The sequence below is a fragment of the Capsicum annuum genome, chromosome 8 (assembly GCF_002878395.1).
Source record: "Capsicum annuum cultivar UCD-10X-F1 chromosome 8, UCD10Xv1.1, whole genome shotgun sequence".
In the NCBI taxonomy this organism is placed as follows: domain Eukaryota; kingdom Viridiplantae; phylum Streptophyta; class Magnoliopsida; order Solanales; family Solanaceae; genus Capsicum; species Capsicum annuum.
The window spans coordinates 100,409,492-100,436,889 of record NC_061118.1 but is presented as its reverse complement, the minus strand read 5'-3'; the positions used below and the strand labels follow the sequence as shown (position 1 = coordinate 100,436,889).

General features: G+C 36.4%; 1 protein-coding gene across 1 annotated transcript; it reads left to right on the top strand.

Moving 5' to 3' along the window:
• Positions 1–236: 236 nt before the first annotated feature.
• On the top strand, positions 237–16,081 carry LOC107839044 (V-type proton ATPase subunit c''1). Its single transcript, XM_016682385.2, has 4 exons — positions 237–544; positions 642–719; positions 15,297–15,467; positions 15,567–16,081. The coding sequence occupies exons 1-4, from the start codon at positions 270–272 to the stop codon at positions 15,736–15,738; spliced, it is 696 nt and encodes a 231-aa protein (XP_016537871.1). The 5' UTR covers positions 237–269; the 3' UTR covers positions 15,739–16,081.
• The last annotated feature ends 11,317 nt before the right edge of the window (positions 16,082–27,398 follow it).

Here is a 27,398-nt window from a genome sequence, read left to right as displayed (position 1 = left end):
GTAGTGTATACTTCTCTCAAAAATAAATTAAGGATCTGAAAATTTTAAAGTGGGTCTCATTTAATATATATTTTTTTTTAAACTAAAATATGCTCATTTTCTTTAGCCACATCTGCTGTTAATATTTTAAAGTTTATAAGGGGTTAAATAGTTATAAACTAAATTAATAGCTAAACTGTTAAAGTGAATTTTTGTTACAACTTAGGGGAAAACAAGTCTTTTCCCATATTTATTAATCTCGAGAGTAATTATCAAGTTATCCCGACCGAATGACCCCTGTTGCGTATCCTGTTCAGTTCTCGCTCTTCTCACGTGCTATCAACAACACATTTTTAATTCTCTTCAACCCCTCTCCTCTCCTCGTTTCTCTCAATCTCATCGAAGATCAAATATTGTTAACAAATCAGATTTCACAAATGTCGACAATGGCTGTTGTTGGAGCATCAAGCTCATGGTCTAGAGCAATGATACAGATCTCACCTTACACTTTCTCCGCTGTTGGAATTGCCATTGCTATTGGTGTCTCTGTTCTTGGTGCCGCTTGGTATTCTTTCTTTTTTTTTTTGTTACGCAAAAAAGATTGTATTTGTTAAAAGGGTATTCAAATCTGATTCTAAGTTTTTGACTTTGTGTTATGGTAGGGGGATTTACATTACTGGAAGTAGTCTGATAGGTGCTGCTATCAAAGCTCCTCGCATCACTTCCAAGAATCTCATCAGGTAATTTCACAGTTTACTCCCTTCCTCCTAATTTATGTGACCAATTAACTCGAAATCTTTTTATATGCCTGTAAAAATATATTGTAAATTGTTAATTATTGTGATTTGCAATACTTTTAGGTAGTTTTTAAATATTTTAATTTTATTTAGAAACACTTATTAAAGTTTTTATTTCTAAATTCACTATCAAAGTTTAAAATTTTGAATCTTGAAATTTCAACTGTACTATATAAATTGGGATAGAGGTAGTATAGGATAAGATTATCCTTTGAATCCTGGAATGTTGCATTCGGTTTTTTGTTGCAGTTTTAAGATTGTTCTTTGAGAAAATACTAGCTTGATATTAACATGGATGGACATAAGAATTCATTAAGGGGGGAGTTTAAGGACTCATTTCCAAGGCTATAGAAGACTAGACTAGACTAATTCCCACAATATTTGTCTAGATTATATATAAATGCTTGTAGGATAATATTTTTTTGCTTATGTATCAAACACAAGAAAATAGGTAAGAAACCCACTTATTTTCCTCATAATATTTTCCAAGAAAACAATTTTCTTTGTACCGAGCACCCCCGTAGGCTTGTTCTTTTTAGAAAATACTAGCTTGATATTAACATGGACGGACACATGAATTCATTAAGGGGGTTCAACAAAAGGTAGTGAAATTGTGCTAATAGAATTGAAATGCCCGACCTCATACACTTGTGCCTCCCTCAACCATTGCTCTGAACTCTGGAGACATTTCTCGTGTGAAAGGATTTAATAAGATGTGCATATAATCATATAAATAGTTTTATTTTTTGAAATGTAATTTACACATATAAACGGTGAAATTCTTTTGAAGAAGGGGACTTAGTTGTACGCCTACATAGGTCAGCACCTGTTGATAAATAGTTCATCCCTCCACAAGGTGGAATGGAAGAAGGGGATTTAGTTTTATTTCTCAGATGAAGAATGCCTTAATTATTGTGTCTTAGAAGCTCAGATTGATTCTTTTCTAGGATACCAAATGCAGTAGACTGAAATTTGATGCTCCCTGGACTGAAATGCATTTAACCAGTTTATATGAATAATCCAGAAGGAAACATCTACATATGCCAAGTTTAAGCTATATGAATAGCTATACAAACTAATTAACTAGGAAACAGATAAAAGATTTTAAAATATATCATACCATATTCTCACTTAACACATCAGGTATTCTTGAAATGTGCACGTCTATATATATCTATGTTCCGTATATCTGTGTGCTTGTACGGTTGATGATTGGTCATTGTGATCAAATTTTAATAATGATCCACCTTAAGATGACAATGAAGCCATTATGCACATTCTTTTATTATGAAAGGGAAAAAGGTCTCATGACACAAGCCTTGGGTTATAAACAAAAAACCAACTAAGACTTGGGTAGGAATCATGAATATAGGAATTATGCACTTTGTGGGACAAGTCTTGGGCAGTAAACAAGCACCCAAAAATGCTATCAGTAGCTCAGTTGCATGGACTCGGGTGCGGCTATCCGAGACGGGTGCGGATCCGAGAGTCGGATTCGTCAAAATTTAATTTTTAAGATTGGGGGCTGCGAATTCGATTATGGATACGGGTGCGGGGATTTGGCTAAAAAAATTAAATATTATAAATATAGTTCCATATTTAAACAGTCATTTCAATTTACTTTTTCCTATGTGTCAAGGAAATTTTATTCCTAAAAAAATATTCTCTACTTTTTTCACTTTTAAGGTAATATCTTTTACTTACTTTTTAAATTAGGAGTAGTATTTTTTTTTATATGAAAAAAAAAAATCTTTTTAATTAGAAGTAGTATTTGAAAAGCCAAACACTCACCAGATCTAAATAAATTAGGTTTACCTTTTTAATATAATTTAGTTTTTTTAAAAATATAATTATTAAAAAATAGGACCACCAACAGTGAGCGCCGACAATCACAGATCTGAGCATTCTACTCTTTCTTCCCCATCGAAATTCCGGCGATGATAACCCTTCCGCCGGCGACAACTGACAATCACAGATATGAGCATTCTACCATTTTGTCTTTCTTCCCCATCGAAATTCCGGTGACGATAACCCTTCCGCCGGTGACAACCCTTTCACCGACGACAACAATTACAGTCGTTGATTTTCTCCCTTCGCCGGTTTCTCCCTTTCGATAATGAAGCCAACTTTCTTCTTGATGTTGGTCAACGTCTCCGGATTCGTTTGACCGAATCCGAGACGAATCCCGCGCCGGCGTCCGCACCAGTGTCGCGTCGGGACGGGTTCGATGGCATAACCGTCGAGTCTGAGCAACATAGATCAGTAGTATACGATCTAACTAAAACACAAGAGCCTTAACATTGTATCTTATTTCCTTAGCACATTTGCGAGTTACCAAATATCATAACTACTAAGCTCTTTAGACTTAATAACATAAAGTTAGCACGTCAAGTTCTGAATTTCACTACTTGTAATATGAAATCTGAATACAACTTCTAGTATATTAGTTGTATTCAGATTTCATAACAATCTTATCATCATTTTATTACCTGAAGTCTTGATATAGTTTTTTCATACCTAATTACAGATGATTATTCATTTTCTAATGTTCTTTACCTGCACCAGATTCATGCTCTTTGCTATCCTTTCAATTTTCTTATATTTTATTTTATAACCATGGTGCCCGGGCCAGCTTTTGCACACTTCAACTAATTCCATGGATACCTACCACCTCCCACCGGCAACGGATACTCACCTAGTTTTTTTTGTTTTTGCTAGGATTTGAGAGCTCATGGTTCTTGATAACGTTCAAATACAGCTCTCAAGAAGAGATGTAGATGATCAATGCAATATATTAACCCAACTAAAGAGTCGGAGTCGATCCCACATGGAATAATATGAAGGATGATTGAGAAAATAAGGAATTATGAACCACTCACCCGAATCGAAACAATTGATACAATTTTTTTTTTTTGTTGTGGGGGTGAGGGGGTTGATATAGAACGAACACCCAGATAATAGTAATCAAAAAGGATACTAGTGATCGATGACCTTCACAAGCGAGGAAAACTAGGGAATTGGTATCGGGGAATCAATTAATATCAATGATCCATTGTATTTAACTAATTAATCACGAGTTAAGAAATTAGCCTTGGAATCTTAGTCATCCACGAACGTCTTTCAACCAAAAGTGAATAGTTCTTAACTAGATTCTCTAGAATTCTAGCTAAGTGACAATGAAGATATTCCAATCATAGGCTACACTAGGATTCAACTATCTCTAGATCGAATCCATTAGATGAGGTTTAAAGTCTCAAATCGCGCTAATTAATCTTTTCCAATCTCAATTTCCTCTATGGGCAAGTCCTAGGTTTGGTCAATCCCTTTCGAAAGCAATTAAACCATGAAAATTAATTAGATAAATATAAACCCATTTCATGAATAGCTAGTATTCATATTCAATCAGTATAAAAGCAAAAGATAGAAATTAAAACACAAATATTGTTTTGGATCAAACACAATACTCAAAACCAAATGAACAACTACACCCAAGATTCATCACTACAAAACGGTGAGTTGAGGAAATAAAAACAAATTCTCATTAAAGTGCATTCAATCTTCACTCTCAAGAACCCTAGCTTCCAAGCTTGAGAAAATAGCCAAAGATGTTTTGCAAGGAGGCTGGAACGATTTTTATGTGGTTTTGAATTGAGAAAATGTGAAATTCCACTTTTTCCTAGATCTGGAACCCGATGACTGCTTTTGCGGACAAATAGCTGCTTTTGTGGCTCTGTTGACTTTGACCAACTGCCACTTTTGCTGTAACTAGACCGCATATACGGTCTCTGACTTCAATGCTAACCACTGTTATTGCGGTTTTGGGTCCTCATTTGCGGTTGTTGACTTGGATAGTTGACTCCGCTTTTGGCGGTCCTTTGGATGCTTTTGCGGCATGTGAGAGCATGCAGCTCCTTGGTCCCTTTCTGCTCCTTTTCCTCTTGATTCCACTTCAATTGCTCAAATCTCCTTCTAAATCTCGAAATATCTGAATAAACATAATTCAAACGATAATTAGCCTCATATTATATATTGGCAACACAAAGACATAAGAAAAGAGATATAATTAAGTGGTAAAATCACCACTTATCAGTTCTCAAGTCTCAACCCACTTCATTGACCACTAGGCCATACCCTTGGGTGTCTATCCTTTCAAATTTTACACATGTACACTGGTTGTAGAGCGCCTTAAGGACGCTGATCCACGGCTAACTACTTCAGTTATAGATTTAACACCACCTTGTGTCCATAACCTAAAATTCTATGTGCTTGCCTAGCTATTGACCATTTTGGTCTCCTTTCCTGGTTTACTAAAGCTGCATTCCCCATCTTTCACTTTTCTCTTTTTCATAGTTGTATCCTGCTCTCTCTCTATCTCTAAAAAAGAGAAAAGGAAAAGAATCATGTGTTCTTTTTTTTTTTTTTGGTGGGGGTGGGGGTAAGGTAAATAATTTAATTAATTTGAGGAAACTCCTGTACACAAGTATATCCATAAAATCTTGTGTTCTCTAGTGCAAATATGAGGTTTATGTTCTCTTTTCCAGCAATTCCAGCCACCCTAGCTGCTGCTCTGTTAAATTTAATGATATCCTTGTAACAGGACTTCAAAAAAACACAAAGGACTACACTTAGGTGTCATTTTATGCTAGTATCTTCAGATACCTCCACAAAATTAGCATACTTTCCAATGGCATTGTTGTCTCTCCTTCACATGTGTGAGAAATAATGGAGAAAATATTATTATTGAATTGTGTATCTACATAATTACATTGAGACTCTATTTATAGACACTACATTACAATCTTTTTTCAAGTAGGATTTTATATACTATTCCTATTCCTACTCATATTCTAACACTCCCCCTCAAGCTGGTGAATACAATATGTACCTAGCTTGTTACAAATGTGTAATTAATACGAGGACTGGTGAGGGACTTGGTGAAGATATCTGCAAGTTGATCATTTGACTTCACGAATTTTGTAACAATATCTCCTGAGAGTATCTTTTCTCTGACAAAGTGACAATCAATCTCAATGTGCTTAGTCCTCTCGCGAAACACTGGATTTGACGCGTATGAAGGGCAACTTGATTATCAACCCAAGTTCCATCTTATCGATTTCTCCAAATTTTAGTTTTCTCAGCAACTATTTGATCTAAACTAGCTCACAGGTTGCTACAACCATTGCTCGATATTCTGCTTTCGCACTGAATCGAGCAACCACCCTCTTTCTTACTCTTCCAAGACACCAAATTACCTATTACTAAAACACAATGTCCGGATGTAGAACGTCCATCAAAGGGTAATCCTGCCCGTTCAACATCTATATATCCAATAATATGCTCATGACGTCGATCCTTGAAAAGTAATCCTTTACCTGGAGCTGATTTTATATATCGCAGAATACGAACCACTGCAGCCCAATGACTATCACAGGGGATAGTCATAACCTGACGTACAACACTTAGAGGATAAAATATGCCAGGTCTAGTCACTGTGAGACAATTCAACTTTTCAACCATCCGCCTATACCTTTCAGGATCACTGAGTGGCTTTCCCTGTCCTGGCTAAAGTTTAACATTCAGATCCATAGGAGTGTCAATGGGTCTACATTCCATCATTCCTGTCTCCAAGAATGAATAAGGCATACTTGTGTTGAGAAATAATAATACCTGATCTGGACTGAGCAACCTCAATACCTGGAAATACTTCAGTTTGTCGAGGTCTTTAGTCTGGAATGCCGAAAGGGATGCTACTTCAAATTAGCCATACCATCTTGATCATTGCCGGTGATAATGATATCGTTAACATAAACCACCAAATAAATACACAGATTTAGTTTAGAATGTCGATAAAATACTGAGTGATCAGCTCCACTACGAATCATGCCAAACTCCTAAATTACTGTGCTGAACTTCCCAAACCAGGCTTGAAGGGGTGACCTGCGCAAGCGACATACGACAGTACTAGACTCTCTCGAGCAACAAAACCATGTGGTTTTTCTATATAGACTTCTTCCTCAAGATCATCATGTAGAAAAGCATTCTTAATGTCCAACTGATAAAGAGGCCATGACGAACGACAACCATAGATAGAAAGAGATGGACAAATGCTATTTCAGCCACGGTAGAGAAAGTGTCACTATAATCTAGCCCAAAATATCTGAGTATATCCTTTGGCAACAAGGCGAGCCTTAAGTCGATCAGCCTGGCTATCTGGACCAACTTTGACTGCATAGACCCAACGGCAACCAATGGTAGATTTACCTGCAGGAAGGGAAACAAGCTCCCAAGTACCACTCGCATGTAAAGCTGACATCTGATCAATCATAGCCTGCTTCTGTCTAGAATGAGAAAGTGCTTCACTTGTAGTTTTAGGCATGGAAATAGAGAACAAAGTTGATACAAAAGCATAATGGGTTAATGATAGACGATGATAGATCAAGAAAGTATAATGTGTTAGCATTACGAGTGGATGTTATACCTTTTTGAAGTGCAACTGATTGGCTAGGAGGTGGCAAGTCCGCAGTAGTAGCAACGTCTGGCTCATGACATGAATGTTGGATGGGGATGGGGATGATATGTCAGAAGTGGCGGCACTACAGCTGGAGATGTAGAATAATCGTAGATTCGTTAAAGGTTGGTGCAGGTAAGACCGGAGGTATCGGTAAAACCTCAGAGATATCAAGATGATCAGAAGATGTATAGTAAGGATGAGAATCAAAGAATGTGATATCAACGAATGTAAGGTGGTGACCAAGATCAGGTGAATAGCAACGATACCCTTTTTGAACTCTAGAGTAACCAAGGAAGACATATTTGAGAGCATGAAGGGCTAATTTTTATCTTTTCTTGGAGCTAAGTTATGAACAAGGCATGTGCTTCCAAAACACGAGAGGGCACAATGTAGAGATGTGACTGAGGAAAAGTATGGAATGAGGAACCTGATTCTGAGTAGAAGATGATGACATTCTATTAATAAGATAGCAAAATGTGAGGACTGCATCGCCCCAAAAAATGCAACGGATCATGGGATTCAGTGAGAAGAGTGCGTGCAGCTCACTGTGCTGCCTATGTTTCCTTTTTGCTATACCATTCTATTGAGGGGTGTATGAACATGATGGCTGGTGAATAATTTCTTGGTGAGTCATAAACTCCTGAAACTGAGAGGATATGTATTCTAAGGCATTATCACTACAAAAAGTACGAATAGAAACAACAAATTGGCTCTGTATTTCAGCATAAAAACTTTTTAATATAGAAAATAACTCAATCTTTCATTAAGAAAACCCAAGCACATCTTGAATAATAATCAATAAAACTAACAAAATAACGATATCCTATGGGTTAACTGTGTAGGGCCCCAACTATCAAAATGAACTAATGAGAAAATAGACTCTGAACGACTATTAATACTACGTGAAGATGTAGCACGGGGTTGTTTCCCAAGTTGACACGACTCAATCAAATGTGGATAAACTAGACTAGGTACCATCCTTTGTAGCTTAGATAGACTCGAATGTCCCAAATGTTTGTGAATTAGGTCTAGAGGGTCTATAACGAAGCATGCTCTGAAGGAGTTTGAAGAGGTAAGATAGTAAAACCCTTGTGATTCATGTCCTGTGCCAATTGTCTATCCAGTATTACGGTCCTGCATGTGGAAAAAGTGATCAAAAAATGTTATACCACAATGAAGGGCATGCGTCAAACGACTAACAAATGTAAGATTAAAATAACAACTAGGGACATAAAGAATAAAGTCTAGAGTGACAGAAGATAGGGGTTTGGCTTGTCCAACTCCTTGGTTTTGTTTGGATCCCATTGGCTAGAGTAATAGAAGGAAGAGATAGTGAATAAACAAGATCAGACAGAAGTGATTTGTTATTAGAATATGATCAGAAACACCTAAATCCATGACCCATGATCCAAGAGTACTAGACTGTGAAATACAAGCAAAATAATTACCAGCAGTGGAAGCATCGGGCTGAGCAATTGAGGCTACTTATGGAGATTTTTGTTTGCTTGATACTGTCACGTCCCAAAACAACCTCTAGGTGTGACTGGCTCCCGCTAACACCACTTACCGGGAGAACCAATTTTCCATACATTCACAACGTCTACAAACACTGTGATAAAAACTTATGCAACTCCAAATCATGAAATAATTATTAAACGCAAAGTAGTTAACCACCCAGTTATAGTAATACGGTTTATGAAAACAACAATACTTGGATAATAACTCTTAAGCCCCAAATCCCACACTAGACCATGGAGCATCTAAACAAATTTACATGAGTTTGACTTTTGGGCATGCAAACACAACGAAAAGATATATAATCTAAAAATAACTAAAGTTGGATGACAGCCTTCAGGAACAATGCGAAGGCTCAGCTTAGCGACAGAATCTACACGTAAGAATCGACAGCCACAAGTCTCCCCCTCTGCAACTGTATCTGCAGATATGCAAGTAAGGAGTGAGCTATATATAAATATAACCCAGTAAGATCATCGACCCTCTACTTTAATACCCTTAGAACAAGTGTTAGAAAAAGTCAAGGCACAACAAAATACATAAATAATATGCACACAATATCTCTTATAAAAGTAGTGCTCAATAAGATCCAAACGGAAGTCCAAAAAGTCTCTCTATATCTCAACTCAATCAACTCTCACGACTTGTCATAAACGGCAATGAAGGTGATTGGCCTAGCACCCCGACAAGTCCACGACAGCCTATATAATGACCCAAAAGTCTACTACGGTAGCATGTACAAGCCCCTAACATATTACGGCAGCATAAGTATGCCCCTAACATATTACAACAGCTATGTATGCCCTTAGAGACTAACGGCAGCAAAGAAAATATATTCAACGCCCCAATGTCATCTCACATATACCACTAAGTAATTCTCAATACACCTCATAAATTATATATCCATAGCCAGTCAAATACCACCGATTCTACCAAGTTCATGCTTGTCCCAACACATAGACTAGGCAGAAAAATAATTTTTTTTTTTTATAAATCAGATTTGAAAAGCAAGCATCAAAGCTTAAAGTCTCACTTACCTCGCTAATGACAAGTTCCACAACCTCACAATGCGTAGAACACCACCAACTAAATAGCCTTCAATGGCTTTAATCTATGCAAAATATTAAATAACGATATCAATTATATTATTCGGGGTCAAATCCCAATATCCTTATTGTTCGATGTTAAAGCTAAACCTTAATATCTCACATTATTATCCATGAATTAAGAATAATCTAATAAGGGAAGGCTGCCAAAACAGAAATTTCAAAATAATAACTAATGATTTCTAACCCATAATGTTAATAAGTTCACTGTTTATATTTCTGCCACGAAGAAGCCAATAATTGCTCTTATCGCCAACCAATCATTGCTTTAATCATGATTATTTCCTATTGGATGATTGCTTAAAGTAATAACAATTTAGCAACTGAAAGTAAAAAAAAAAAACAACAACTTCTGGGTTAATTGGTTGGGATCGTGCTACTATGCTCTTTTTTTTTTTTTTTTTGAATTCCTATTCAACATTAACCAATATTAATCCCTTCATTCCAGACCAATCATAAGCCCCAATTCATTCTATTCTATTACCTAACATCATGAACAAACACCTGCACTAATATCATGAGCAACCATTGCCCTATTGTACGTGTATTTTAATTTTTATGCCAAAGAACAATGAAAAAGTTCTTACCTTAACAACTGAAAAGCTTCAATCCCACATCTGTTTTCTCCAACTTATATGTTTTTCTCCTACGCTGCTTGCTGATATCTTCCAAGAATAAAGGTAGCAATATATACCCCAAGTATTCTGCTTGTAGCGTTAGAAGCGTGAAACTGAAGGAGGCTTTTGGTTGGACCTTTTTAATTCCCTTAATTAATATTAATAATCGGTTAAAATTATCAATTAACCCTTCTTTAAAAAAATAATAAGTTGGGCTATTATAGATACTGAAGGAACTTAACATATTTTGTCTAAGCAATATGAGCATTATTGGATGGTTGGTTAGACTGTGGAGATGTCTGCTTCCTTGCTCGATTCCGAATGAGCTTATTATATTCCTTTATAGCAATAGGATCATAACTAGGTGGTGGACTATGCAAAATATGACATATGTCCTGAGTGTGTCCAAGTTTATGATAATAACTACTCTTAGATCGAGATTTTCCAAAATGACTTCCTCGTCGATTTCCATAAGTTGATATGTTCATTTTTCTATGGTTTAAGATGCGAGAATAGAGGAGTCAACGGTGGATGATGAAATTACTTTGTGATTGGGAGGCGCGGCAAGACGAAGTAGACGAGAAAATAACTCATCAGTTGTAGGAACCGCAGGACCAGCCAAAATGTTGTCATGTACCGAATCATGGTCAGTAGGTAGTCCCGCAAATGCAAGAACTAGAAACAATGTCTTTGCTTTTGTTGTTTTTCCACATCCGTAGTAACGGGTTTCAATGTTTAAATTCCTCCCTGACTGCTTGTACCGGTCCCAAGTAAGACATATTGGATTCTTGTTTATTTAAGTTGGTCATTCGAGATATCACATCATTAAAACGAGATGTCAGTAGTGTATAAAGAACGAGCCTTTTTCCCAAACTAAATAACAAGTCTGGAATGGGTGAAACAAGGGCATCAATTTGGAATTAATAGATCGCGCCATAAGAGACTGCATAATTGAGCGTCAACCTTCTCCTATTGTTTTTTGGCTTTCGCATCTGCCTCACTAGACTTTGCCGTTTCATCTACCACACTAGCCTTGATCTTTAAGTGATCTTGGACACCTTGACCTTTGCAGCTCAGCTCAACTGAGAAAGCCCAAGCTAAATAATTTGAACCTCCTATTAATGGTTCAAAATCCCGTGTTGTGGGTCTATTGGAAATAGCCTCTCTATTTCATTTGAGGTAGTGGTATGGACGGTGTACGCTTTGTCCTCCCCAAACCCCACTTTGTGGAGATACACTGGATATGTTGTTGTTGTATTAATGGTTCAGAAGTAATCTAGGGCTTGAATTTCCAATCCCCGTATTTTTGGACCAAAAAATATCACACCCAAACGACATATATATATATATATACACAGAAGTAATCTAGGGCTTGAATTTCCAATCCCCGTATTTTTGGACCAAAAAATATCACACCCAAACGACATATATATACATACACACACACATTTATATGTATATATATCTATATCTACAATATATTAAAAGTGTGAAGACCCTTAGAAAAGTGAATTGAACTTTTTGCCCTTCATTAAAAGTCCTTGCTTTAGACAAAATCGTCTTTTTCACTATTTCTTCCTAATATTTAAGAGTTGAAAATTAATTAAATATATTTATGGTAAAAACTTTTCCTTATTAGAATACAACAAATTTTCTATATTTTTTTCTAATTTAAGAGTTGAAAATTTATTAAATATATTTATGGTTAGACCTTTCCTTATTAGAAGTCATCAAAATTAATGACAACTGATACTTTTTCTATTAGTTTAAGAATTCTAAATCAACTAAATTTGATTTTAAGAATATTTGAAAAATCTATAAATAAATATAAAACTATTAGAATACGAAAAAATTAAGAAGTTTCAGATTTTTAAATGTTTTAAGTACATAATAGAATGTAATCAATAAATTTGTAAAGATTTGACTTTAATAATAAGGAAAGATTTTAAATATTTATATAAAAAGAAAAATAATTGTAACACAAATATGGTTCAAATTGATGCGTTTCTCTTAGCCTGTGACAACAAGGGAAAGATGTATACAAACGCAAAAGTGATGATCCATCAACCACTTGAAATTGGTAAAATATATATGTGTATATATTTATGTTTACATTATTATATTAAAGTGTGAAAGATTTTTGAAAAGTGATTTGAGTATTAAAAATCTTCATAATAGATAAAATCATTTAATTTTAAATAATTAAATGTTACACGTGCAAAGCACGTGCGGTTACACTAGTATATATATACACACACATATGTGTGTATATATATACACACACATATATATGTACTAGTTTAACCTCACGTGCCTTAGTATGTGTGATGTTTGATTATTTAAAATTAAATGATTGTCTATTGTGAAAATTTTAAATAAAGTGTAAAGGTTTAAATCACCTTTCAAAATTTTTTCACACTTTAATATAATAATATAAACATAAACATATACACATATATGTTTTACCACCAGAAGTTTCAACTGATTGATGGATCATCACTTTTGCGTTTGTTATATAGTACCTCTTTTCCTTGTTGCAACGTGCTAAGAGAGACACATCAATTTGAACCATATTTGTGTTTACCATTATTTTTTTTAATATTTAAAATATTTTTTTTTTTTAAAGTCAAATCTTTACAAAATCATTGATTACATTCTTATTATGTACTTAAAACTTTTAGAAATTTGGTACTTCTTAAATTTCATATTTGTGTTTACGATTATTTTTTTTAATATTTTAATATTTTTCTTATTTTTAAAGTCAAATCTTTACAAAATCATTGATTACATTCTTATTACGTACTTAAAAATTTTTAGAAATCTGGTACTTCTTAAATTTTTCTTATTCTAATAGTTTTATATTTATTTTTAGATTTTTCAAATTTTCTTAAAATCAAATTTAGTTGATTTAGAATTCTTAAACTAATGAAAAAAAATATCAGTTGTCATTAATTTTGATGACTTCTAATTAGGAAAATTTTTTTACCATAAATATATTTAATTAATTTTTAACCCTTAAATTAGGAAAGAATATTGAAATTCTAATGACTTCTATTAAGGGAAAGTTTGACCATAAATATATTTAATTAATTTTTAACTCTTAAATATTAGAACAAAATAGTAAAAAGACGAATTTGTCTAAAGCAAGGACTTTAATGAAGGGCAAAAAAGTTCAAACATTTCTAAGGTCCTTCACACTTTTAATATATTATATATATTATATATATATATATATATATATATATATATATATATATATATATATATATTTGCTTGAAAGCAACAAGAAACTAGGCGAAAACAATAGAACTGGAAAACAAAACTCGCGGCAAAAAATCTTAAAAGTCGCCGGAACCCTAACTCCGGCACTCAGAATTTGGAAAAAGTTGTCGGAATATGGTCGGAAGACTTAGACGACTCCAACAAACAAAGAAAAACTAAGAAACTTGATCAGAATCTCCGGGTGCGTGACACAGATCTCGTCGGAAAACGCACTCTCGCTGGCGTGAGAGAGCGTGTGAGGTGCTATTTTCCGGCGGTTCTCGTTGGGGTTTTGTAGCGTGAAAGTTTCGGGGTTCGTGGTCTTGTTGGTTTCCGCACAACACTTACAAACCAGAAGATGACACAATCAACAGATTGTGCAGTCGCTGAAATTGACGAATATGACTGGCAATTATTTTTTTCGTTTCAAATGTTTATCACAGATGACTCTGATACCATGTGAGAAATAATGGAGAAAATATTATTGAATTATGTATCTACATAATTACATTAAGACCCTATTTATAGACACTACATTACAATCCTTTTCCAAATAGGATTTTATATACTATTCCTGTTCCTACTCATATTCTAACAACAAGTATTGGATAAAGATAGCAATTCAAACTCAACCTTCTCCTTGACTAACTTAGAAAGACATAATCAGCTACCTGGATGTAGAGGCTCTACTGATCTCTTAGTTTGTTGTGTTGTTTGAGCTGGGAATCGTTCAGGGGTTGGGCAAAATAGTGGAATTGTAATAGTGCTGAATATAGCGGAAACATTTGTCAGTGAGATTGTCATCGATTGTAATATTTGCTATGCTCATCTGTTCTGTATAGGCCGGACTAGAGATATGATTTAAGTTGTGTGAAATATGCCCTTTTTGTAAATATATAGAATCATACTAAAATAGTTCAGTATAATTAAACCATATTACTTCAAAACGAATTGGTAATAAAAAGGCATGAGATATGGTGCTTTGGGATAAGAGTTGTCCAATTCCTATCGTGAAGGCGAAATTGGAATTGCCTCATCAGTCCCAAGTTCAAAAAGTTAATGGAATCAGTCAACCAATTAACCAACCTCAATCTCAAGTTATTCCGGGTCGACTACTGGAACTCTTTTTTAGGTCCAATCTATTCAGGATCTTTTCACGTCGATACGAAATAATTTATCATCAACACAATTTGTGGACCAAATTTCTTGATTATAATTAATTTTCCCTTATCCCACCTAATCTACAAACTCAACAACCCCTAGGGGCTAATTATACAATAACGTGGCAGCATACTGTTAAACTGTGTTATATCAATACTTATTGTCTTGGGATATCCATCCCACATTGATGTCATGGGTGTATTATGTGAGCATTCTCAAAATACTCTACTGTCTGACTCACTGATAGTACTTGTTCCAAAGGATTGAAACAAACTTATGGCCATTGAATACACGTGACTTGTCCTTTTCATACTGAAGCAAAAGGCTAACTTATCTTTATTTCGTTTAGTGTGATTTTCTGTGAAGCCGTTGCTATCTATGGAGTTATTGTGGCAATTATTCTGCAAACGAAATTAGAGAGTGTCCCAACATCAAAAATATATGCAGCGGAGTCCCTTCGCGCAGGATATGCAATTTTTGCCTCCGGAATTATTGTGGGCTTTGCCAACCTTGTTTGCGGGTTTGTCATGTTTTCTTATTAAAGAAACTTGTTTACATACAGATACAGAGCTTGCTTTTGTTTCATTTGTCCATCTTTGTAAATATATTCCTATAACAGGCTCTGCGTAGGGATTATTGGTAGCAGCTGTGCGTTGTCAGATGCACAAAATTCCACCCTTTTCGTTAAGATTCTTGTGATCGAGATTTTTGGCAGTGCGCTGGGATTGTTTGGAGTGATTGTGGGAATAATCATGTCAGCTCAAGCAACATGGCCTTCTAAAACGGCATGATCTAGTACTTCTTTCTCTGCGCCATTAGGTAGCTGTATTTTCTCTCTTTGCCAATGGTTTGTCCTTTTTGTAGGAGTATTACTTGTGGAGATTCTTGGTTTTCCCATTGCATTCATACGGATGAAATCGACATAAGCTAGTTCAGATCTGACCTGCAACCGATATGTCATTTACACTCTTGTATTGTTACTTCATTCGAACTGTAGAAACATGAATGGTTTAGTTAATTTTTTTTTTCTGGAGAGTGTTGCTTGTACTTATTCTCAGCAAAGGAATGTTGTTTGTATGCGGATAGCTGCTGAAACTTAATAAGCTTCTGCCTGAATGCATATTGATTTTCATATGGAGTACTGTATTTGCCCTTGCATATTTGTTATTCTTCACAATAGGCTTGGGGACTGGTTATTTTATTTAGCACACGGAAGTGGAATCCCTATACAGTCTAGACCAAATATAAATACTTAAAACGGCATAAATGGTATCCCCTCCGTGAGTCGATTTTATCAATATGTGAGTTTTATTGCTTCTGGTGGGTGATTATATTGTATATTTAAAATTGGGTATTCGAGAACTATATGAAAAGTAAGATGGTAGTTACAATTTACATACAATGTCTAGAGAAAATTCTCTTTCTTTATCCAATTTAATACTTACAAATTTATAATCTCACACTAAGTTTGCTACATGAAGAAGCACATATTAGAGATTCTAAGTGAGAGCGACCACCATCTCTCTAAACTCACCACTACTGACGCAAGCATGACCCAAGCTTCCACTAACACAAGGGAACGCAAGCATGATCCAAGCTTCCACTAACACAAGGGACCAACCCCTACTAACCCCACCGGAACCTTCGGCTATAGATGGTTGCCAAATCTCAAAAGATCCAAAGGAAAGAGTCACATACAGTGACATAGTTATGGAAAAAAACTGCACCTTCACCACATACCCTATTAGCCAAAATGTCGAAACCTCCACTACTACAGATCTAATTGAGGAGGCTATTCATATCTCTACAACAGAGAAGCAACGACTGTATGCTCCTTGGAGATTCTCAGTCATTATAAAAGCCTTTGGGAAGAAGTTCAACCACCTATACCTTAAATCGAAACTCTAAAAGCTACAGAAACTTAAAGGCAATATCCCTTTCATAGATCTAGGTTTGGATTTCTACAGAGTCAAATTTGATTCGTAGGAATACCAAAGCCTTTCAAGATGGACCTTGATTCGTAGTTGGAGCTTTTCTTTCTGTCAGAATCTGGGAACCTAACTTTGTTCCACAAAAACAAAATTTTATCCACAACAATTTGGCTCAGACTCCCACAATTACCTATAGAGTTCTATGCTAGAGATATCTTAGAATGAATTGGAAGGAAAATAGGGAGGCTGGTTAAGGTGGACTCTTGCACGCCCGTTACTCTAAGAGGCTAGTACTCAAGAATTTGTGTCCAAATACCATTGGAGACCCCGTGAAGATTTCAGTGATAGTGGGCAACTATAAACAACCCATTCTTTACGAAGGGGAGGGTGTTCTATGTAAAGAATGTGGAAGGTTGGGACATGTGGCACCTAACTGCTCAGACTCTCCAAAACAGATACCAACCCAAAACCCAATGATTAACGAAGCAACCACCAAAGAAGTAAGTGATGAATGGACAATAACGACAGTCTCACGCTGGAAAAAAAGGAGCTGCAACCACCAACAGACTAAAGACAAGGGGACATCCAGCTCAACTCAACCAATCAAGGTGAACTTGTTCGACACCGTCACAAGTAAGTTCCTTGAAACCAGAGACTTTCTCTACAAAACTCTTGAAACTGCCAATAGCAGCGTCAACATCAGCAAAGCCAAGGTAAGGCTAAAGCTGGCACGGGCCACTTTGGAAAAAAATATCCATGGACCTAATAACTCTATTCCCACAAACCCAAAAAGGAATAAGAAAAGGCCCACACCCAATGGGCCATCTTAAAGGACTCTAGCAAGGTTAATACTATAGTCATCAACCTAATTCAATGGTCGAAAGGTCTCTAAATCCGAGCCCAGGTTCGATCTATGATTTTAGTAACCTCACTGTGTTCAAGTCAATGGTATAACACCTCCTTTGAAAGATCACTTATCCATCACATATGTTGATATTCAGATTTGTCATCCTAGATTTTATCTCAGTCTTGGAGATTCATCTCTCTCTCAATGAGATGTTGGCCAATGTCAATCATAACAGTGACACAATGTCAATGACGAGACTCTCACTGACAAACCTGAAACTACATCATTAGCTATCCTACCTAGCAATAATGATCAAGGCTACTCTCTCTCCAATCTCACCTTTTTTTTCTTGTACTTTTACTTATCCCCCTTTTATCCATCCATTATTTTTCCGATTAATTCTAGAGAAGGCAAAAAATCCCTCAAAATGAGCTTTCCACCAACAGACTCGATTATGATCACCACTAAGCCATTACCTTTGGACCATCACCCAACCTCATTATTGGAGATGGGTTTACAAAACCTGATGGTTCCACTGAAGTTCAAGGTGAGAGGTCGAAAAACTACCTTACTGCTTGAAAACCCACATTATCTAGCATAAGTAGTGATAGAAGGTTTGAATCAAGAAATAGCCACCTTTAGTCCAAACGTCTGGATGACAATCATGATTAAAATAATTAACCAAAATCATCAAGGGAGCATCACTCTAGAATTGATCTTAGAAGAGATGAACCTAACATCTCAAAGCCTCTTCTTCTTTCCAATAACGGAGCAGGGGTTAATGGATAGGGGACCTTTTTTTGTAAAAAACTTTGGGGTCCCCACACTATTCCCAAACATAGAAGTACCACCAACCCACCCTCTGTCATTGGAGATGTCAGAAGAAGCCAAAATAATGAGGGTACTGAAGGAAAAAAAAGAGATTGACGAAATCCTTGCATCTCTCAAAGTACCCAGAACAGAGGTGAGCACCCTAGAAAAAGCACTGACCCAAAAATCTGAGGACCTGGTAAGCAAAATGATAATCATTTTACTTCCCCGAGACCGTACCAAACCCGCATTATAAATTCTACTACCAAATCCTTTGAAGGAGAACCTATTTATAGCCACTATGAAACCTCTCTCCAAAAAGAGAAAGGAACCAAAACCTTAGGGGACTCCAACTTCTCAAAATAAGGGCAAGGAGACACAGAGGGAGTCTCCACAACCAACATACCAAATGATGATGAACTGCATTATATGGAATGCTAGAGGGGCTAATCGTGCTGATTTCAGGAGGCACTACACTTCCATGATTAGTCTCCATAAACCCAACCTCCTTATTCATATGGAAACTAGAATGAGTGATCATTAAGCTCTCACTAAGGTATTTAGTTTCAACAACCATCTTCAATACCTTGTTACTAAAAATTCTAGGGTATTGTCATTATGTAGAAAAGGAGGATCTTGACATTAATGCTATCTCCATCTTCTCTCAAGGCATTCATGTGCCTGTCCAGGTACAAAATCCTCCCCCACTCTGGTTCTTTAGTACTATCTATGCTAGTAATAGTTTTGAAGATAGGATAATTCTTTGGGATCAACTGATAGAATTTTTTAATACTATGAAGGACACTACTCATGGTAGCTGACTCGTAGGTGGTGATTTTAATGAGATCCTATAAGCTAATGAGAAGTTTGGAGGTAATAGTATAAGTAATAATAAGGCTGGTTGCTTTTGGGGCTGCATTGATTTGTGCAAGCTTATTTACCTAGGTTTCAAGGGTAGATATACCTAGACCAACAAGAGGTACAAAAATAGAAAAGATCTCACCCTTGAAAGGCTGGATAGATGTCTTGCTACTACCTCCTGGATCAAACTCTTTTCTGAAGCCTCTGTCTCTCATCTTCCCAGGTCATATTCAAATCATTGCCCTATGCTTGTCACCCTCAATAAAGACATCCCCATCTCAAACAACCCTTTTAGGTTATGGTGCTCCCATTCTAATTTCCCCAATATGGTCAAAGGCTTTTTTGAGAACTCCTCACACCTCTTCAGTGCTATCTCCTACATTAAAATCCAAATTAAAAGGTGGAACAGAGACACATTTGGAAATATTTTCCATAAGAAGAAGTATCTTCTGTCTAGGCTAGCTATTATCTAGGGAGACACAAGCTTCCCTCACAGTTCTTTCCTTTAGAATCTTGAGAAGGAACTAGCTCAGGAGTTCAGTGACATTCTCAGACATGAGTCCAAAATAAGTTGGCTTACTGAGGAAGTTTCTACACTAAATTCTTCCACACTTCTACCTTCAATAGGAGGAGAAGAAAGAGGATTAATTCCTTGAGAGATAACCAAGGAAATTGGGTCTACTCTTAGTCAAATATTTATGAGAAGATCCTCAACTTCCACACTCTCCTCTTCCCCTCTGAACATGGCTTTTCTTTTCTAAGATATCATAACAACTTTTCTACTCATGGCTTTATTGATCCTAGGGACCACCCTTATCTTCAATCCATCCCATCCTTGGATGAAATCAAAAGGGACACCTTCTCTTTCAAACCAACTAAGAACCCTGGGCTAGATAGTTTCCATCCAATGATGTACCAAAAATACTGGCGCATCATGGGCCAGGAAATGACAAACTTTTGCACTGATACCTTCACAAATATACCATGGAAGACAAGGTCAACTGTTGCTCCCAAGTGCACACGAAAGTGTACGTTGTCCACCCAAGTAATATAGTGGCCTTAAAGAAATCCAAGTATCGACCCCACATGAAATAGTGTTAAGCAACTATCCAATTTTAGTTCAACTGTTATGAGTAAATTAGTGCAAACGTAACCACAAGAGTTTGAAAGTTATAAGTAACCATAAAATAAACAATGAGGTAAAGTAAAGGTTGAACAATCAATGGGGATAAACCCAGGGTTAAGGCTCTGCAAACAATCTTACTATGCTATAGAACTTCATTGGTTAGATTAATTATCTTGGTTGTTGATTTTATGATCATGGTCTTTTGAGCCTCTAATCACCTATCTAACTTAGCGCCACAACTACATCGTTGAGTGGGGATGTGAGATATAAGTTAAATGCATTCATATTTAATCCCGTAAATGAACCAAATAGGGTACTTAGGTATATTCCTATCCTTAATGCAAATTATAACTTCACTCAGTTAGAAGATTACTATCCTATTCTATCTATTCCACGTTCTATCCTCTTATTTCTCCCCCTAGGTTCACAAGATGATTATACATTTATTCTAAGGATCGTGAATCCTTAAAATAGTGATAAACAACCATCACCAAACCAATTCATAACAATAATACTCATGTTCTTGGCCTTAACCCCGAAAAAGGGTGTTTAGCCGATCATGGACATAACCATAAGCACAATGAATGAATACATGTTAAAATACATAAACAGACCAAAGTAATGGAACCAAAACCCTAATTGAAGTATAATACATCCTCCCTTCAAGTCCCAAGGTCGTCCAAGGTGTCTAACATACCGACCAAATGTCCTATTTATAGGAGGATAAAAATAGTTGATTGCAACCTAAGGGCGTGGCACGCTAATATCGCGCCATCTAGGTAGAGTGACATGCCAAAAATGCAGAGGGATACTGGAAATTGACATCTACAAAGTTTCCAAGGGCGTGCCATAGCCTTATTGTGGCAACTAGGCAGCATGGCACGCCAAACACTTCAAAAATGCCCAACTTTGCCAAGCTTTGTCCCATACTTTTGTCCATTCCTTCCAAGCTTTGTGGTGTTGTTTCCACTTGATTTCCAGCTTGTAAATCAACTATATATAATCATGATCAACTGATCAAGATTCCTACAACATCAAAAACCACACATTAGAGCACAAAACAACATACAATTCAAGACAATGAACTAGTAAAGGCTATAGCTCAAGCTAAGAGTACTAGCTTTTGTCCCTTGATTCTTAACTTAATGTTTTGACTTCAAATTCACTATGAACACACTTTGAACATTACATTCACATAACGTGGCACTTAGATGCTTAATTAAACCAAGAATTACTCATTAAGCACAAGAGAAGTCCTTTAAACTAGTTAGTTAAGCCCAGATAACAACATTGAGGTGCATAAATCCACCTCAGATCATCCACATTTAAAGCTTTGTTCATCCTTAAACAACTCTTAACTCTGAGCATCATAATCAGAGAAAAATCCACACTTCTCTTACAAGCAAGACATTCAAGCTAGTACTTCAATGACTACACAGATAACAAGTTTTTACCTAAAACATGTTATACACACGTGAAAGCTCAAGAATACTACTCCAAAAAATCCTAACCTCAAAAATTGACTAACCAATTTGGAAAACTCATGCATATTACTCAATTATAAAGATCATACAATTCACCCAACTATCAACAAACATGTGACTCTCACAACAAGAGAGTTACCCATATTCACTCATGCAGATGCAATCTATCACAAAATGGGTACAAAAATCAAGTTATGCTCACTTTCACAAAGAATTCACAAGTCACACGATGAACCATAGGCTTGCCTTTAGTATATTACTCCACTAATATCAAAATGTTAAGGCTCCAGATCAAATCGATCTTTATGGGTTGTAATGCAAGCTAAAGGGCGAGTAGGAACTATTTTGGCCAAGAATATTGACTATCCTCCTTAAGTTCTTTAATACATCGCATATACATTAAGATCAACCTCTAACAACCAAACTTTCCACCTTATCTACCTTCACACATATCTTTTATTTTGCCCCATCTCATTAAGCTTATTCACATACACTATGGAAGGGAATATTCTATTCAATACATTATTCAATTTTGAACAATCTTTATTCTTTTCATTACACAACTCCCAATCACAACAAACCAATTTACTACACCAATAGCTATTTCTTGGGGTTTCAGATTCACCTCTTTTCTTGTTTTTTTTTCACACTCCTTAACTATTAAGTTTTCACTAAAATGCTTAGTAGCTTTAGATCAATTTCAGGTCAAATAAAGAAAAGAAATAGTCTACATGTTAGGCTACTAAAGAGTAGGCTAAAGACTCAACGGGGCTAACTAGGATTATGCACGAGGGTAGGTCACAAAGGGTATGAAATATGGTTATCAAATAAATGCCTATATAATCTCCTAAACCCATACTTTTTACTTTACTTTGCACGCACACCAGGAAAGTTCTAGACATCGCATGCAATAAGGAATACACAAAACCTCACTTCACACATGGCACATGTTCCACTTAAGTAGGATCATCATAGACTCTCAACCAAACAATAACATGAATTCAACATTAAGCCAATCAATGTAAAAGAGTCATAAACTAAAGCCTAGGAGTCTCAAAAGTAGTAATTCACATAAACAACATGCTTTTACACACAAAACCCACTTGCATAATGCAATCATACATAGCACCAATCAGAACATCTCACTTACCTAACACAAAAATTTTAAAATTTACTCCTAAAAGGAAAAAGAATACTGGGTTACAAGGGCGCCCCTGTGGAAAAGAACCAAAAAGAACAACCACAGGGTGGATGAAGTGTGCACCTAGACTGACCCAACTAACTAAAAACTAAAAACTAAAAACTAAAAACTAAAAACTAAAACTAAAAAGAAAATCTTTTTGTAATTTTTCCAATTTACCCAAAATCTAAGAAAACAACTAAACTAAGACCCTACAACATCACTTCACCCGAAACCATGGTAATTTTCTCACCCCACACTTAAAACTTACTTTGTCCCCAAAGTAAACTTAAAAGTAGAGATCAAAATACTCCCTGGGGCCTCTAGGCCTAGCTAGTAGCATTCTTAAACATCAATAGGGTCAGGGGACCCCACACTTAGTCTCTGCTATGCTCAACTCAAGTTTTCGGTACTCAGACTTTCCATAAACTTGTGACTCAAAAACTACATAAATTAAAAACTAAAATACAAAAAATAAACACCTACCTTAACTTGGGTTGCCTTCCAAGCAACGCCTGATTTAGTGTCGTGGCCCTATCCAACATCACTATTCAGCTGAATTCCTTTATCTTATTCCTCTTGCTTGGAGGCCATCTTCTTATTTATTTCTGACCTTGTGTGTACTATCAAGGTCAATATCTTTCTCAATAATAACCTTTTTGGTCTCATCAATCATCATCGCTTCAGGCTTAGGTGATGGCTCGGGCAACTCAATGAGATTGTTTGAAGAGGTCTTTGGTGGTGTACTTTTTACCACCCCACATTTATTCACTGTAACACCTCAGATTTTTACCTCTAAAAAATTTCATGACTTTGAGATTATTGCCAGGTTATGACTCACCTTACGAGTCATAAGGCCCTAATCGTAGGGTGACCAGTGTGTTACCCAAAGTTTCTAACCTAAATATGATTAAGATATGATGAGTCACAGTGAGACATCACGAGTCGTAATGTGAGACTCGTAGTCTCACCAGTGTAGTGGCCCTTTATTTCTGTTGTGACTACAATTAGACCCTACAAGTCGTAAGGATGGACTTCAAGTCATAAGGTACGACTCATAAGGTCAACAGTAGGGGTGCCATAGGACACTGCCCAGACTATGAGTCAAGGGGACGACTTGTAGTTAGTTGTAATGAGTCGTAAGGTGAACCATCATGACTGGCAGTAAATTTTTTTTAGTGTTTTTATTAAGGGCGCTTTGGTCAATTCCTTCTTTCCCCACTTAGACCCCACGTCCATAAAACACCAAAAGGGATTATTTTCATCTTTTATCAAATCAAACAAGCCTTAAACACTCTTAAATTCCTCAAAGAAAGATCAAGCTATGGTTTATAAAGGTTGTCCATTCAAACTCCAACTGTTGATTTCTCTTCATAATTCTTAATTTTCTAAGGCATGTATCTCTTCCCCAAACTTTATTTTGTTAAGGCATGTGTTTAAATTATTAATTATGAGGTTTTAAATGTTGGTTTTGGAATTTGAGTTGAGGGTATTGAATGATTGTTGTTTAAATGATGTTCTCATTATTTTATATACGTTGTTCATGTTTTATTATTAGTTTTTAAAACTTGTGGGGTGCATGGGCATAGTGAACAAACTAGGGGATCGTGGATTCCCTTAATTTTGATAATGAAATTTTGATGACCACAACTCAACCTCTTGAAATTGATTTTGAAACATGAGTACCTACATATTGAAACCACTCTTGGAATTATTGCTTTGCATAAAAGGCTAATCAAACATAAATAATTTTTAAAAGGACATTGTGGACATGATATGATTTTAAATTAAACCTTGGGGGTTGTGGATTCCCCATGTGAATAAATTATTGAACCTTGGGGTCGTGGATTCCCCTATATGGATGAATACTTAAACTTGTGGGGTCATAAATTCCCCCAAGTAATGTATAACTGCTATGAAATAATGATATTAGCTTGTAGGCGTAATTGGTATAATGATACCAACAGTATGCCTTAATGAATAATCATGGTTCAATAAATGATATTGTGTAACTATTTTAATTGGACTTAAAGGAGGTTGTGTACCTAAGTCGTAAACGTAGAGGTTAGGAGGGACTACTACTAGAAACCCACGTTTGCCGATGTGAGGGATTGGTCTTGATGATCATGTGCTTATGTCACACTTTCTATATATTTTTGTTTGGGATAGGCAAAGGGTCATGGATTCCCCGACCTTTCTTGACACCTCCGGTTCGTACGACCAATATGCACTGGGGCCCTTACGGTGGAGGGAGCTAGACCCATATAGCCCGTGGGTGCCTTATGAAGGTAAATCTATACAGTACATATTAATGTTCTACTTTTATGATAAACCCTGCTCCCTATCACAACATGCTATATATATGTATGTACACTGTGTGCATGTGGCTTTTACTGTGGTTTTGACTTGACATTATTTTATCTCTTTCTTGAGTTACATGCTAGCGCTCACCCCGCTAATCATATTCGAACGTTGTATTCCATGCAATGCAGGAATTGGAGATACTTTTGCTTTTTTTTGCAAGTGATTAGGTGATTTTTGTATCAATCGTGAGTCATCTTAAAGTGGTGAGCCTCTTTTTTTATAAGGCCTGTTACTACTTGGTTTAGATTATGTCATAGACTGTTTCTTTGGTTTCCTCATTTTGAATATGGTCAGGGACGTTGTCCCGACATAGGTTGTCTTTTGGTATTTAGAGGCTTTGTGGACTATTATGGATTGGGATAGTTGTTGAAATTCTTAGATTTTTTTTTGAGTTAGTTGAGTTACCTATCTTGTTTTATGTTTGGAACTCAGCTTTATCTTGTTATAGGTTTAGAATTCATTCGCTGCTAGTTGTATTGTGTTCTAGCTGGCTAAGGTAAAGGGGGTGGTCCCCGATCCTTGGCGGACTTGAGATACCCGTCACGGGCAGGCCCTAGTTTGGGTCATGATAAACTTAGTGTCAGAGCGTAGGTTTATGGTCATTGGGTGTCCATAAAGTCACGTTAAGTAGAGTCTCTTTTATGGGTATGTAGTGTGCCACACTTATAAGGGAGAGGTTATGAGGCATTTAGGAATATTTTCCTTTCTTGTGATCTATTTTTTGGGCTACAAGTCTAAGGTATTTAATATCCTCTAGTTTCGTTTGTTCACATTTCATATCATGCCTCCTCAAAGATCTAATGCTCGTGGAAACTCCTCTGTCCCACCTGAGGATAATACAGATAGAACTTATTCTACTTATAGAATACAGACCCGGTCTAGAGTCCCTGCTCCTGACTGCTCACGTGGAGTTCCACTGGTACCTACCAGTCCTTCTTGGGCTTCTCTAGCTGATGATGACCCATCGCCCCAAGGATATATTTCTAATATCGTATTTCGTTGGTCAATTCATCTGATGACTCAGTTGGTGACTTCTCAGTCTCGTCAGCCAAATCGTGTTGGTTCTGTTGCTCTATTCTCTAAGGTCACAAGAGTTGGCCAGTTTATGAGGTTGAATCCCCCTACCTTTACCGACTCTAAGGTTGATAAAGATCCTCAAGGGTTTGTTGATGAGATGGAAAAAATATTCAGGGTAATGCATGCTACTGATATAGAGGGTATGAAGTTTACCACATATCAGTTGAAGGATGTGGCATATTAGTAGTATGAGGAGTAGGACCAGTTGAGGGGTGATGATGCTAAGCAGGCTATGTAGGAGGAATTTTTTGGTGCTTTCCTTGATCATTTTTTTCCTCAGGATTTGAGGGAGGCCAAGGCCGAAGAATTTGTAAATATATAGCGGGCCAGGATGTCTGTGAAGGAGTATGCCTTAAAGTTTCATTATCTGTTCCATTATACTTAGAATATGGTGTTTTCTATGAGGGCTAGGATGAGAAAGTTTGCTTTGGGCTTGTCTTGAGACTTGGTGTTAGAGTGTAAGGCAATCTTATTGAATGAGGACATGGATATCTGTAGGCTTGTGGTGTACATGCAGTAAGTGGATGAGGAAAATAAAAAGCAAGCTGAGATAAGGGAAATACAGTAAGAAATTCAGGTATCTAAATAGGGTGGAGGCCTATAGAATAATGGTAGTAATTGCAGGATGTGGTCTAAGAAGAAGTGGGGAAATTTTGATTCTTACTCTACGGCTAGTGCTCCTTATTTGAAGTCATCCAGTGATCATCATTTTCAGACGGACAGAGAGTTTAAGGCACAAGGTGCCCAATCGCAGGCTAGTGGGGCCCAGTC